At 35.5% G+C, this 15,551-nt stretch overlaps 1 protein-coding gene across 1 annotated transcript in view; it reads right to left on the bottom strand.

Moving 5' to 3' along the window:
• DNApol-epsilon255 (DNA polymerase epsilon catalytic subunit 1) overlaps positions 1-15,380 on the bottom strand; it is a 23,579-nt gene extending 8,199 nt beyond the window's left edge. The window contains exons 1-29 of the mRNA XM_013315535.1: positions 15,238-15,380; positions 15,033-15,156; positions 14,301-14,519; positions 13,999-14,228; positions 13,373-13,693; positions 12,960-13,060; positions 12,666-12,807; positions 12,099-12,231; positions 11,671-11,784; positions 11,102-11,276; positions 10,339-10,606; positions 9,882-9,991; positions 9,320-9,438; positions 8,861-9,000; positions 8,269-8,451; positions 7,882-8,000; positions 7,272-7,390; positions 6,688-6,889; positions 5,812-6,133; positions 5,083-5,314; positions 4,419-4,586; positions 3,990-4,154; positions 3,593-3,680; positions 3,189-3,304; positions 2,505-2,737; positions 1,794-1,919; positions 1,387-1,480; positions 815-996; positions 106-302 (exon numbers count right to left, since the gene is read on the bottom strand). Of these exons, the coding sequence (XP_013170989.1) occupies positions 106-302; positions 815-996; positions 1,387-1,480; positions 1,794-1,919; positions 2,505-2,737; positions 3,189-3,304; positions 3,593-3,680; positions 3,990-4,154; positions 4,419-4,586; positions 5,083-5,314; positions 5,812-6,133; positions 6,688-6,889; positions 7,272-7,390; positions 7,882-8,000; positions 8,269-8,451; positions 8,861-9,000; positions 9,320-9,438; positions 9,882-9,991; positions 10,339-10,606; positions 11,102-11,276; positions 11,671-11,784; positions 12,099-12,231; positions 12,666-12,807; positions 12,960-13,060; positions 13,373-13,693; positions 13,999-14,228; positions 14,301-14,519; positions 15,033-15,156; positions 15,238-15,317 (4,822 nt within the window). The 5' untranslated portion in view covers positions 15,318-15,380. The remainder of the gene's footprint in view (positions 1-105; positions 303-814; positions 997-1,386; positions 1,481-1,793; positions 1,920-2,504; positions 2,738-3,188; positions 3,305-3,592; positions 3,681-3,989; positions 4,155-4,418; positions 4,587-5,082; positions 5,315-5,811; positions 6,134-6,687; positions 6,890-7,271; positions 7,391-7,881; positions 8,001-8,268; positions 8,452-8,860; positions 9,001-9,319; positions 9,439-9,881; positions 9,992-10,338; positions 10,607-11,101; positions 11,277-11,670; positions 11,785-12,098; positions 12,232-12,665; positions 12,808-12,959; positions 13,061-13,372; positions 13,694-13,998; positions 14,229-14,300; positions 14,520-15,032; positions 15,157-15,237) is intronic.
• Between the last annotated feature and the right edge of the window lie 171 nt (positions 15,381-15,551).

Here is a 15,551-nt window from a genome sequence, read left to right as displayed (position 1 = left end):
ACTTTTGTTGTACCGATATAATTGATTACTTTTGATGTACCTATATATTTGCATATCTTGTCTGTGACGATCTATATGACGCTGACTGTACATGTGTGTATGTACCTGGGACGAGTGTGAGCAGTGCTGCGGGAGAGAGCGAGGTCTGCAGCGCGAGCAGCGTGGCGCCGCAGCGCTCGTCGCGGTACCGCTGCAGCGCGCGCCCCACACCCCGCCACACCGCACGACCCTCGCTCTCCACCACCGTCTCCCATGTCAGATCACCTCCCACAACCTCATTCTCTGCTGTACCTAGCTTTATCCTAAACACCGTCCATATTTATTTAGACTAGAAAGTAGCAAGACAAGTCAATTGCTTGCAGCCAAATAGTTAACATAGCTTCTCTTTTCTAAATTAGCTTAAGTTCCCTTTGTGACCAATCATACTTATAGTGGGTTTTACCCGCGACTTGATATGCACGGAAAAAAACTATGCCAACAGTAAAATTTGTTTAACCGTTGTCAGCTACGGTTAAACAAATTTTATTTTATTTTTTTATTTTTATATTTTATATATATTTTTTTAATTAATATGTGAATCAATCCGCTGCGAGAGTAAACGTATCCCACGGGAACTATGTACATTCTTAATAAATAAATAAAAAAAAAACCCGGATTATAGAAAGCCTATGTGCCTAATTGTAATCTACGTCTATACCAAATTGCATCGAAATCCATGCAGCCATTCTGGAGATCTTCTAACAAACATCCATCCATCCATACATCCAAACATTCGAATTTATAATATCAGTAAGATTACTAAGGTGGTACTTACTTAGCTGTACGTTCCGCAGCAAACAAGGTATTCATATTAGGTAATTGATTCGTCTTGACTGTATCTAGTACAAATATATAAGCCTTCTTGATAGGTCCAAGTATCAACGCCCACATACTTCTACTGGAGTTCAAAGCTGAATGTTGATACAGGAATATATGTTTCATAGGCGATACACCGTCCTGTAAAGTTCATACATTTAAATATACTCGGATTACTAACCGTGGGTTTCTGAGACTAATCCTGTATAAAACAGAGACAATATTTTTTTTGATTTTTTGTACTCAGAAACCTACGGTAACTTAATATGGGTTTCTACTACAGAGACATCAACAACTATAGTAGGGCCACTTTTATAGGCCATATTTGTCCCTTCATCAAAATTCAACAAAGTAACAACAACTGCATTGAGAAAAAAACATGGCACAAGAACATGTATCGTACAGTTCAGTTCAAAAGCTCACTATAAAGCTAAAATTGATTTATATCAAATGTGACCTTTTAAAGTTGCCCTGCTTTAAAACAATTTTGTTTATAATTGAATAAAATCATTATGTAAAATATATACATACTTGTTTTGGTAAATACGGCTGATGTGCAACACTCTTGAATTGAAGTTGACTCAAAGTGAACGTATCCATTATATTTGAACCTGATTGAATCATCCTGAACAAAAAATATAACAATTATACAACACTCATCATCGAAATTCAAAGAACAGATAGTAAAAAGCTGTGCAGTCAAAGAATTTAATTCGCTTCCCACTTATAATCCTATAACATTCAATAAACTCTCATAACACTGTTACTATGACAAGTTTTTGACCGAATTTTGAACGGGCGTAATATTGAGCGTTAATGACAGTTCACAGATGGGTAGGAAATTAATGTCTTCGACTGTACATACCACAAATATGTTCTTTTATAAATATAAATGAATTATAGAATGGTAAAACAAGTTTAATATTCAATAATCTTACTTTCTCGCCTCCTGTGGGTCAACTGCACAGATGCAGCCAAGTTGCACTAACACTCTGAACTCGAGACTCATCTGAGTCTCGTAAATACCTTCGATCTCTGGAGCCGATAACTCTCCCATTAATTCCCTAAAATTGATTACATTTTTTAAATTCTAAATTTTAAATTTTTATAAAATAAACATTATAATAATGCGGATTCAAAAGAAACGCAAGAATACATATAATTTTTAAAGGCAAGCTTTTATTATGTTTTTGTTAGTTAAAATAAAAAAAAAAACAATCTACAAACAAGACGATTCAAATGAGTCCATAATTTATTAGGTTATATGGTTTCATTGGGAAATTCCAATAACCATTATCTTTGACAAAATGTTTTAAAAAAGTATTTATTTTAATAACAAGCTGTTTCAAATGGAGATTTTGACCTCAGAAACCAACGATAACGAATTTTGTTCAGACTTAACGCCTGCGCAAATGTTGCGGCAAGCCGCCATCGAGGGAAAGTTGCCGATGCCCGCATCAGGCGCTTGGGCAATATATATACGTCTCTGTATATTCGTGTCACTTACCTGCAAATCATTGTGCAATTCGCATCTTTTTTTAATTATATTAATTTTATTAAGTATTTGGGCTTTTAATTTGCACCATCTATCCGATAAAGACATAACACATTTATTTATAGTTCAATTGAATAACACAATAAAAACTTACTCCTGATGCTCTCTATATATTTGTTCAGGGACAGTATATTGGTAGAGATGCAGCGCTGGATGCGCGCGGGGCAGCACTCGATTGCATCTCTTCCAGTACCGGCCACTGTCACTGTCTCGAGACAAGCGCTGGTTCACGTAGAATACACGAGGCACTGTCAGACGAATCTGATGTAATTCGTTGCCAACTAACGCCCATAGTCTGAACAGTCCTGGCTCTGATGTTTCTGATACCTGTTCAAATATTAAGGAACATTTACATAACAAATAAAAAAAATTATATAATGACATTGAATTCTATCTCTCACAGCCTTGTTGTCTTGTGCCGATATAATATACTTTATGACACTCCGGTGAAGAAAATGAATTGAATGACACCTCTATCACGTCAAATTCGCTACATTCGTTTAGACTCCAGGCCGTCACAAATAATTTAAATACATACAAACTTACATGCATAAAAACAAATGTAAGACAACGCGGAAAAAAACATTAAAAACTTGACACTGTCATATTGTAATTTCCTGAAATTTTACTTGTATAGTACTGAAGAGTGGAGTATTATTTTGTGTCATATTCTTTGCTGCAATAAAGAGAGGGAGAGAGAGACAAAGATAGAAGGAGAAAGTATTATGTGGAAAACATTATCTTTGCTTTCTATTGTAAATTGTATTTATTTTATTACCTGTATGATCTGCCAGGGCGTATTCAGTAATGTACGCTGAGCTCGCTTCAGAAACCCACCCAACGTATTAACAGGCCCTGTACTTTTAGGTATTGCTGGGGATCTGTCCATTTTACCTGAAAAAACGTTATTTTGAAGATTTAAGTAATCGTAAAATAATAAAAAGTATAAAAAGAATTAAAAAAAACTTAATTAGTAGCTTATGTGTTCTTCCATACTATCTTCTAAATCTGTGCCTAATTTCATCGAGATCCGTTCAGCCGTTTTGGAGATATCTTCTAACAAACATCCATCCATATATATATCCAAAAATTCGTATTTATAATATTAGTAAGAAGTAAGATTTTTTAACTTTGATATTTGATTTCTTATCCAGAAGATGTAATAATATATTGTAATCTCACCTCGTTTATTTCGATTTGCCAAACCCCTTTGTTCCATTTGCCATTTCCATTTCTTCTTTTGAAAAACAATCCATGCTATTCGTTCTTCCTGCAATATAGCACTTATTATGTATTTATATATCTAATATAATTAAAATATATCTAATGTACCTTAATTAGATAAAAAATCTTTAACTTTGTTGATGGCACTTGTGGAATTCGACCGATGGATATGACGGAAGAGGGGATGCATAGGGATATATTCTATTTCTGAGCATCCCCTCCTCCGTCGATTAAAAATAAGCAACGTATCTACAATTTCTGATGTTATTGGACAGCTGCTTTGCTATTTCGGTGAATTTAAACTGCTTGGTTATTTGTGAACTTATGTGATGAAAAAAATTATGTAATATCATACTTTTGTATCACCAAAAGGCGGAGGCGGTCCCAAAGCTTCCCTCCAAGTGGCGAACTCTTTAGCCGGCGATTCCTCGCGTTTTCTCTTCATTTTGTGAACTATTGGTCGTATCGGACTTTTATTTGTAGACCCTTTGCCGATATCTTCAATATCCATTTCTGTATTCTAAAAGAATAACGTTTTGAAGAAATTTTGATAAATACTATACGCACAAAATAACATGGGACTTAAGGTTAGTGACGTCACAAGTGGGCATTGATACAGAAAACTGCATTAGGCATTGTTATTCCTTGTTAGTGTGTAACGGTTGTATTTGAGACCAAAATCTCTATATAAAACATCATCAGTCATTATCTTTGACAAACAGATAACAATAAGTCTTAAACGGGGATTTAGATCTCGGAAACCCACTGTAAATACAATACTTACATCAGAATCAACATGACTCCCTCCAGCCTCATCATCTTGTATCTGCACCTCTTTAGGTTTAGCACTAAACATGTCTGTGATCTTCCTTGTCTTGAATTTATCAGTCTTTGCGAGCATCTTCTTATGCAGCCAGTCAGGGTATTGGACACGAGGTACTGGATTGTCCAACTACATAGAAAATTAAGTAAATTAGATTTAATATATATAAGAAACTTAACGCGTTCAGTGACTGGCGAGTCATTGAACGTATTAACTATGTTAATACGCTGGCTTCTCTGTTTTTCAATAAATTTGTAAGTTTTATAAAATGCCGCTTTAGTGCATCGGTGGGTAAGGGGTTAAACACTTGACTTGAAATCTACAGATCCTGGGTACAAATCCTGCTATGTACCAATGTGCTTTTCCCTTTACATATGTACATTTATCCGTTCTTACGGTGAATGAAAACATCCCGTATTGGGCCAGTGTAGTTCACTATGGCCTAGTCATCTCTAACTTAGGGTAGACTCCGGGCCCCCCAGCGGGGCGCTTGTAATATAAAATGTGACCTATATATACAAAATAGAGAAGCGTGCAAAGTTGTATGCCAATATGATTATTCAAGTCGACTCGCCAGGCGAATAGGTAGCATTGAACGTGTTAACGCATACAAAATGTCACCAACCCCTTGCATAGCGGCTGGTATAGTGATTATCTTCTGTATAGCACCGCTCAGCCTCTCGATATAATAAGCCCAGTCGAGTACATCTCGTATGTCCACGTCATCAGAGACTCCTGGGTCCTTCAGCCAGCGCCGCAGATGATGCCGGCGCACTCCAGCCGGGGACTGGAAGATGGCGAGCGGCACCGCACGCTCCGTCACCGGGGCACCTTCGGGCTTGCGCGATATTATAAACCTAGAGTCAAATTAAATGAAAAATTTTATACACATTTCACTAGCTAACAGGTTGCCTAACCCACGATAATATAGACTAGGTCTAAGGGCACCTACCAATAATATGATCTTTTTCGAAATAGTTTTTACATTATTAATTCTTAAAGGGGCGACAGCTGCCCCTCTCTCCCCCCTAGCGACGGCCATTGTGACTGATAATGTCATTTATTTTCTACCTAGAAACCTTTCGTTAACTAGCGTTTGCTAATGTTTAGATGGAGGGATGTTTGTAGGTATCTCCAGAGGGGCTAAACGGATTTTGATGAAATTTGGCACAGATGTAGAACATAGTCTGGAAGAACACATCTTCTTCTATGCCTCTCCGTTAGTGGAGGTTGGCTGTAAGCTCAGCGAACCCATCCCTGTCCTGTGCCAAGCGAAAACACATAGGCTCCACATTATTATTTTTTTAATTCTGCTCGAACAGAGTCGTGGGCTGCAGTTAGTATAGTTACCAACCTGCAAGCTAAACCAGCATCTTTGACCATCTCGTCACCGAGGAATTCGGCTAATCTTTTAGCTGTTGATATAGAAGTGGATTTCTGTCCTCCGTAGTCTTCCAACTTTTTAGACATTGATCTATTTTCTGATATTAATTCAAAAAGTTCTGAATCAGGCATATTACAGCCCTTACTGTACAACACATCTAGCCAATAATCAGCTACTTTCGCGACTGCACTATAACATGATTTCAAATCATTCCCTTTTAAAAATGCTTCGAATACTGATGATTGAAATATCTTTATCAATTGCAATTCACCGCGTCGTTTTACTTCGAAACCTGAAATTAAAAAATGTGTTAACACTTTACATGCTATTATATGATTTTTTTGTCTGAATTTGAACTCGTCAGGCGAGTCGTTGGCTTTTTTTTTATTACAACAATGATATGTACAGATTCTTGGTGCGTAATGTTTTTGCACATATTCTTTTTGCTAAATTACGATATAATATGCCTTATTAATATTTCCTTTAGTTACAAATATCGGAGTCGGCGGCATTTGATGTGTTAATATAGAGTTTCCAGTATTGAAAATAGTGTATAAAAATATAACTATCCTTTTCATTCTATTAGAAAAGCAGAGATAGCATTATTATTTCAATTGTTAATAATATTTTATTTTATTTTTTTATCTTAAAGAATCATACTAATATTATAAAATGCGAATGTTTAAATGGATGTTTGTTTGAAGATATCTCTAGAACGACTGAACGGATCTCGATGAAATTTGGCATACATATAGAAGATAGTCTAGAAAAACACATAGGCTACTTATTATGTTTTTTAATTCCGTCCGGACGGACTCGCGGGTACTAGCTAGTTAAATAATTTACCTTTTAATTCAGCAAGTGAGCCGTCAAAGTTGAAAACAGCGTATCTCTTCTTTAACTTTTTGCCCTCCTCTTTGGATGCGGGTAATACCATTGCGAGGTAAGGACCGTCCACTTCAAAGAATATAGAGTTTTCTGCTCGTTGTTCGTAGGTTTTTGTCTCAGCATCTTTCAGTTCAAAGTATTGGTCATTCGTAAAATGATCCTAAAAACAAATTACATAATTAGATGTTTAAGCTGGACTGAAATACATAACCATGTATATAAAATTCTCGTGTCGGAATATTACCATACTCTTCCGAAACGGCTTTGCCGATTTCTATTAAATTTTATATACATATTCAGTTCATCTGAGTATTGTATACTATCTATTTTTTAATGTCGTAGACGTAGTCGCGGGCGCCGGCTAGTATTATACCAAAAAGAGTGTCCGAAAATTTCTCTTTCTTGTTTTAGTCTCGTCCAATTAAATATTATATTTTGGTGACCTAATCAAAATGTCCTTTTGGAACATCCCCGTATAAAATAAATCAAATTAACTCATAAATACAAAGAAATGTTTAAAAATATATTTAAATGTAAAATACCTTGACCATAGCATTAAGTACTGCATTAGGATAGGACACGTTGATTTTCTTCTTCTTCTCGTGTGTGCTCGTTATAGTTACGTTCTCCGGAAACGAGGCAGGCAGCACACACCATATACCTGTACCAAGTATTCTAATCTTACTAATATTATAAATACCAATGTTTGGATGTATGGATGTACGGGTGCATAAATCTCGAAGAAATTTGACATAGATGTAGAACATAGTCTGGATACATAGGCTACAGAGTTTTGTTAATTCCGAGCGGACGGAGACGCGGGCGACAGCTAGTCATCTGATAATCGAAAATATGTCTCTGTATGTAATATCGAAATAAAAAATCATATTTCGTACACACGATGTATTTGCGCAGCTACTAACAAAATCCTAATTATTACCATTTTTGTCTGGCTGTTTGTATGTCTGTCCGCAAGTTCGCATATGTTCCGTGTAATCTCCGGAACAGTTGGACCGATTTCGAAGGGTCTTGACGGGAAGGTAGTCTGATGCACCCGGGCATATTATCGTTTATTTATTCCGCGCTGACGAAGTCGCGGGCGACCGCTAGTTCGGTAGTTAGAAATATTTATTATATAATATTGTAACTTACCATCAGTATCCAACTCTAGCGGGCGACCAACTTGTTCGATGATCTCGCGAGCTCGCATTATTATATTTGCACCTGTGTAGCAAACGATACCCGCCATCTCCATACTGTGCCAACGAGCTCTGTACAAGATAGATAATAAACATTAAAACAAACAATTATTCATACAATTTCTTGTCGCTATAAAGTCTACTACTACTGCTATAAAGTCTTTTAACTTACAAAGTCTAGTATATAAAACATAGCAATATTAACCACAATAACCATTAATAAGAACAATAGTAAATATTACAATAATGGTTTTATTAAAAACAAGTACAGTCAGGATAACATTTAGTGCACATAACATTGCTTCGACTGTACTTTAGTTTGACAGTTGGTGTCACTCACCCGCGTCTCATGACATATCCGTAGAATGAGTTGAGGATACACTTGTGCGCGAGCTGCAGTGAGTCGTACAGTACTTCGCGACTCTTGGCACTCTTGATATCAGCCGCGTCTCCACTCTTTATAGCCGCTGATACCATCGCTTTGGCTTGTTTGTTTAACGCCTTGTATTCGTAACGACGGTCCCTTTTGTCAAAAATAAAGATATAACATAAAATATAAATCTTACTATTATAAATGCGAATGTTTAGATAAATGGATGGATGTTTGTAGAAGGTATCACCAGAAAGGGTCAACGGATCTCACTGAAATTTAGCATAGATGTAGAACATAGCCTGGAAAAACATACAGGTTACTATTTTTTTTTTAATAATGCGCGGACAGAGTTGTAGGCGACAGCTAGTTACATTATAAATGCGAAGGTATGGTATGTTTGTTAAAAGATATGTATCTCCAGAACGATTGCATGGATCTCGACGAAATTCGGCATAGATCTAGAATCTATATTCTAGACTATTCTGGAAGAACACATAGTTTATTATTTTTAAATTTTATGCAGACGGACAGCTAGCATGGTCATAAAATAGAATCTTACCTAAATGCTCGTACTGTGTCAACATAGAAAGAATTCTCTTTCTGACAGACTGTTGTAGTTCTGACTTCGGTTCGTGTAACTTTTGTTTTCTTGTACGCCACCTTACAATAATCAGCCAAACGCTTCTTTTCATATGCAGCCTGAAGATTTAAAATATACCAAATTAGCACGCGGTTATCATACTAATATCATATATGCGAATGTTTGGATGGATGGATGTTTGTTTGAAGGTATCTCCGGAATGGCTCAACGGATTTTGATGTAATTTACTATGGATATAGAACATAGTCTGGAAGAACACATAGGCTAATTATAAAGTTTTTTTTTAATACCGCACGGTCGGAGTCGCGGTCTACTGCTAGTATAATATAAAACAGTCGAGTACTTACAAAAATCAAATTCTGGCTGAAAGAAAAAGTTCTATTGATCTAACGTCCAAAAACATGTTTTCAGATTTACCTGGTCTTCTTTAGGTAGTACATGGAAGGCTCTGGGTGGACCACCAGGATGCAGAGGAGGAAACTTCTCCGTCTCCAATTGCTGTTGGATACGTTGGTACTCGCTTCTTGTTGCTGGCACTGAAAAGTGCCAAAGAAAATTAAAACTTAAGAAAAAAACTATTTTAAAAATATATAAAACTAGCTGTCTCCCGCGGTTCCGTCCGCCCAGAATAAGCCTATGTGTTCTTCTAGACTGTTCTTCATATGTGATAAATTACAACGAGATCCATGCAGTAAGAAGTCAGATCTATAAGTTATCAGTTTTACTCAGTTTAGATGAATGGATGGATTTTTGTTTGAAGATACCTCCGGAACGGCTCAACGGATTTTAATGAAACTTGGCATAGATGTAGAACATAGTCTGGAAGAACACATAGGCTACTTATAGTTTTTTTTTCGTCGAATCGCGGGCGACAGCTAGTTAAAAATAAAGTAGTAAAACGAAATAAGCAGAGATACAAAGGAAGTTAGAAGTAATGAGGTAGAGATGGAGGTAAGGTAGAGAGAGGGGGATGACTCACAGTATTCTCCGCGCCACATCCAGTCCATATGCCGCTGGCAGACAGCATCCGGGCGGTTGTAGTCACACACCGCGCAGATACTGGAGTTCACCATTGCTGATGGCTGCAATCTACAAAACGATGACTCTTAGAGTATTTATCAGACCGTCTTACTCAGACAAGAACCGCGGAGATCACGCGTCATACACCCGTAAACGCCCCGTTGTCTCTGTGCGTTCCTTTATAGATCCTGGAACTCTCACCAGTTGTACCAGAGGATGGCCATTATCCCCCAGAAGAGAGCATATTTTGGAGATCCCCCCCCCACCTCCTAAAAATACGTCTTGCTATGAAATTAACAATGATTCAAGCAGAACATATGAGACCTGATTAACCTTTATAAGCAAGAATTTAATGGAAAATCACATAATACAATGTTTTTACTGTAATGTTTTTTTTTATAATTAAAAATAATTACCTGTTAGTCAATATAATATTGGGATACATGGCGCCAACATCCAAATGGTATATCAATGGATTCTCATCTCTCCGGGGATGATCTTTCATATGCTGTAACTTGGCTTTGATTTCCGCGCACACCTCATCAAAATTGGTGACCAGCTCCATTGGTATACCTTCCTCCACTTCTATAGCGTGTTTCATAGTCTTCTCTGTTGTCTCTATGAGTTTGTCCACAGCCGATGGTACTATACGGAACTTGCATTTGATGTCAGCTCGGAATACACCTAAATTAGAATAATAAAAACTAAATAACATGGTCAGCTCAACTCAGAGTCAAGAATTACTCACTAAGGGACACTTAGTATGAGAAATTTTCCATAAGAAAAATTATACAGAACCGTGCTTGATTCCAGCTCCGTTTGAAATTACCAAATATTGTACATTTTACGTATGTTTTTTTAGTACTTTGTAATGATTTGAGAGCATTGGTTGTGCAGTTGTTAAGCGCTTGACCGTACCGGACTGAAAACTACACATCCAGGTTCGATCCCCGATATGTACCTAAGTGTTTTTCGATATTTAATTTCATATCTATCTTTATAATACATTTTTTCGATGAAAGAAAACATTGTGATGCAACCTGCATATATGCAAAGTAATTCAAAAATATGTGTGAAGTCAACCCGCACTGGGCCATCATGACTATGGTCAAGTCGACACTAACTTAGTGTAGGCACCGAGCTCCTCAGTAGAGATGTATAGTGAGATAATGAGATTACCAGATTCCAATGCCTCTACATGTCCACCGACATACGTCTCAGATTCCAGCACATGTCCATCTGCAGTCAACTTATTTAGTTCCTCAACTTGTTTGTTCGGGAATACAATGTTTGCATGGAACGCTTCCACCATTAATAAAGACTCGCATAACGTGCCTGAACCTTTCCTCAGTACCTGGAAATTATTCCTTTTTAATAGTTCATATTAAGAAGTAATAAAATCTATATTTCAAGATATTAAACACTAGTCACAGAATAAGATATACAAAATTCAAATTTATACTAATATAAAAAACAAAGATTTGATTGTTTGTTTGCATTGATTAAACTCTGAAATTATAATACTAAATAGATATGAGAAATTCTTTACTATTGCAAAGCTATATCCCCCAGTAATAAACTATATTTATTACTGGATTTTCTTAAATTCCGCTCGGGTGAAGACGCAGGCGATTACTAGTATATAAAATTTAAAATTAAATATATAATATATCTAAATATGTTTATGACCACTCAAAAATAATAACTGAAATTTAAAAAAAAAAATGATAATAATATTAAAAACTCACCTCATCTGGTTCCAAAGGTATGATGGTGCAAAGCGCAAATATAAATGGATGAACATATTTCATATAGAGATAATATGTAGCTACAGCATCTGATACTGAGTAGTTTGATAATACCTAGAATTAACATACTATATTTTACTAATATTATAAATAAAAATGTTTGGATGTATGGATGGATGGATGGATGTTTGTTAGAAGGTATCTGCAGAACACTTGCATGGATCTCGCTGAAATTTGGCATAGATGTAGAACAATATCTGGATGAACACATAGATTACTAATTAAGTTTTTTTTTAATTCAGCGCAGACACAGTCGCGGGTGACAGCTAGTTTAAATATATTTAAAAACTTAGATGTATTTGCATTGATGTTTCTGTGTGGACAGATGGGAATGTATAGCATGTTTTATTACAATGAAAACTGGTAACCTGTGGTTGTTCTGCCGCCATCCTGCACATATCCTCAGGGTCAAGCTCCACAGGGTCATAACGTAACTTGGCCTTCGCGACCGCCTTCAGACCTTGAGAACCCACTGGCAAATACGAGTCTCGCTTCACCCAACTACAAATTGTTGTTATAAAAAAATTAATTATCTAACTTTAGGATTAAAAGATCTCAAGGTCATAACATCAATGGTATACCATTAATTTATAAATTGATTTTAAAATATCAAGTAAGTTGAACTTCCATACCATTGACGCCTCATACATCTATCATACAATCTTACTATTATAATATTATAAATATTTAGATGTATAGATGCTTATTAGAAGGTATCTTTAGAACGCCACCATGGATTTAGCTGACATTTGTCATATATAAAGAACATAGTCTGGAAGAATACATACTCAGACGGGTTGGGGGCAATTGAAATTTTACCAAGCTGTAAACATTGCCAGAACACTTATACAAAAACATATAGTCATCCCTTTCATTCTAATTGAAAAAACTGAGATGAAAACATATTTTTATAATATTATTAACTTACTACTAACCACAAACAATCCATATGCATGGCCGGTCTGCAACCATATGTCCCGTCCCTAGCGGAGATCTTACTGAAGCCAATCTCTTGTTTCATATCCAAACCTAGAGTAGCCGCCCGGGCTTCCACAAATGGCCAGTCAAAGAAGTCACCTTTAAAAATAAATATTTAACCTTTTTGCAATCTTTTTTTAAATAAGGTTTTTTTTATTAAACAGTAACAGTTAAATTAAATATTGTATGCTATTAAAAATCTTTAATATTTCAATGTATGCCAAAATTTAATATATTTATCTTAATCTTACCATTGTATGTAACAAAAATGTGCGGCTTAACATCCATGATGTGGTCAAAAAACTTTTGAATCAGAGCCAATTCATTTACCTCATTGAATACTATGAATTGACTGAAAAATACAAGTATAAATATATTAAAACTAGCTGTCGCCCGCGACTCCGTCCGCATGGATATATGAAAAAAACTTAATATATAGTTAAATAAAAAGCAGCTCTTCAAGGCATAAATTCGAAAATGAATAAATAGTATCCTATGTCCATCTCCTGGCTCTAAGCTACCTCCTCACCAATTTTCAACCATATCGATAAAGCTGTTCTCGAGTTATAAATAGTGTAACTAACATGACTTTCCTTTTTATATATAGATGTGTATTTGATTAGCAATTGAGGTACTTGGATGATAAATTAAAAAAAAATCTCACCCTTCAAACTCAGGCTTAGGAGTATATTCAAAATCTTCAACATCGGTGGAAATAATCTCTCTATTAGTAATCAAATAACCTTGTCCGTCAATCATGTATGAAATCATCATAATTTGGTCAGTCTGTGAGTCCGGAAACTTGAGCGGCAACTTGGTTGTCTCAATATCAAAAGCCAGAACAATAGGATCCGGCCGTTCTATTATATCATCTCTCTTCGTAAATATTGGAATCTCAGTGCCACGACTCTTTACCGTGTACCAAGTGCCGCAAAATATTTTCATGTCTATTGAAACTCTTACATGATATGGTACATCATGTTCTCTACAAAAAAAAGTACATTTAAGGCTAGAGTAAAATATATCCCACTTATTAGTAGCAGCTCTTGTAACATAGTTACGGAAAGATCTTAGGATCTGACCTAATTTTAGTCTTCTTTCCCTTTCTATCCTGGTGTGGATTTTATGTAGGTGAGGACGCATAGAAAAGGGAAATATTCTCTTTCTGATTGTCCTCTCCTCGGTCGATTAAAGGTAGGCAATGCATCTGCAATTGCTGATGATTGCAGACAGCTGCGCTATATCTTTATATAGGGTATCCTAAGTATAAGATATTTGTCACTGAATTACCTAATATCAATAATATTCTCCATATGATCGGTTGTTTTCTTTGCATGCTCAATAGCAGCAGCACTGGTCAGAGCATTAGTTAACATTTCAGAATAAATAGCGTCTTTCTTTTCTCTCTCTTTGTTTTTATTAACAGCAGTCAGTATCTCTCTTCTCACTTTCATTAATTCGTTTTGGGACATAAAAGAGAGCTTAATGTAACGCTGCTTTAGTCCTGACAAGTGATTAAGCTGAAAAAAATATTGATAAATTTTATTTTGCAAATTATGATGAATAATTAACAAAAATATTGTATAACATACCAAATCTAAATCCTCCTTCTCAACAATGTCTATTTTGTGTATAGTTCCTGCATATTTCTTTGACAAATACTGAATGACCTCCTGTTCACATTCTTTTCTTGATGAAATTAGGAAGTAAGGTTGAAATGTGAGGGATACTTTGAACCGAGAACCGTCCATTTCAATGAAATAATAGTCCATAGCTGCAACCAGTCTTTTATCTTCATCCAATATTTCAGCCTAAAAGTATAAATTCAAGAGTTATCTCCCTGGCTTTATCACACTTATGTAGGGTTGGCGCATATGTTTACAAAGCATAATGTTTTGGCTAGATTTTTACCAATCTTACTTCATCATCAGCTCAATATACATCCCACTAAGGGGCTCAGAGCCTTCCCTACTTAGGAGGAATAGATTATAAGTAGGCTCTTTTTTAATTTAGTCCCAAAAATTTCATCAAAAAATACACCAGCAATAAATAACAATAAACAGAACATAAATGATTAATTGATACTGTCACTCTTTAACACCCCTATATTCTTGATAATCATCTTGATAAATTCCAGAATGTGTATTTTTTAGTTAAGTTGAAATAATTATTTGGATAAAAAGGGAATTTTAAGTCGAGTTTCAGAAATGATTCCATATATCTGCCTTCAACACATTACATCAACAATACATTAGACATCATAATCCCACAAAAAGGATTATTTTCATAGTTTTTGTATAAACAAAATACTTTGTCATACTTACAGTATGCATGTTAATGAGGTAGCCGGTGCGTTCTTTTGTATCACGTACTCTTTCAAATCCATATTTAGAATCAATTCTGTCATTATCAACAGCGATACGAATTCGGGACTCTGAAGATTCTTCTCTGAAGTACAGAAAACACGCATGAATAAAAATTTGTTTCAACCCTACTACTAATACTTATTTAATATAATGTACTGAAAACCTAGCAAGTGAGGATGGACCAGCATCCTTTTTATTTTCACTTCTTTCTGCTCTAAATTTTCCCGTATTTTGCAATACCATAATGAATAATAACAAAATAAAATAAAAATAATTTCATCTCATTACTAAACTATACTTTATTTTGACTTTGACGTACAAGCAACTGTTTTATGTCAAATTTCCCGCCGTTTTTAAACATTAGTTCGGATACTCGATAATTACGAATGGAAATAAGACTCTATTGTACAACTGCTTTGATTACGCACTGTGAATCATTTTTATTTTCCTTTCATATTTATAAATAAAAGTAATTAT

The sequence above is a fragment of the Papilio xuthus genome, unplaced genomic scaffold (assembly GCF_000836235.2).
Source record: "Papilio xuthus unplaced genomic scaffold, Pxut_1.1 DF826961.1, whole genome shotgun sequence".
NCBI classification, from domain to species: Eukaryota; Metazoa; Arthropoda; class Insecta; order Lepidoptera; family Papilionidae; genus Papilio; species Papilio xuthus.
Note: the sequence above shows the minus strand (reverse complement) of the source record. Positions and strands in the feature narration are given on the sequence as shown.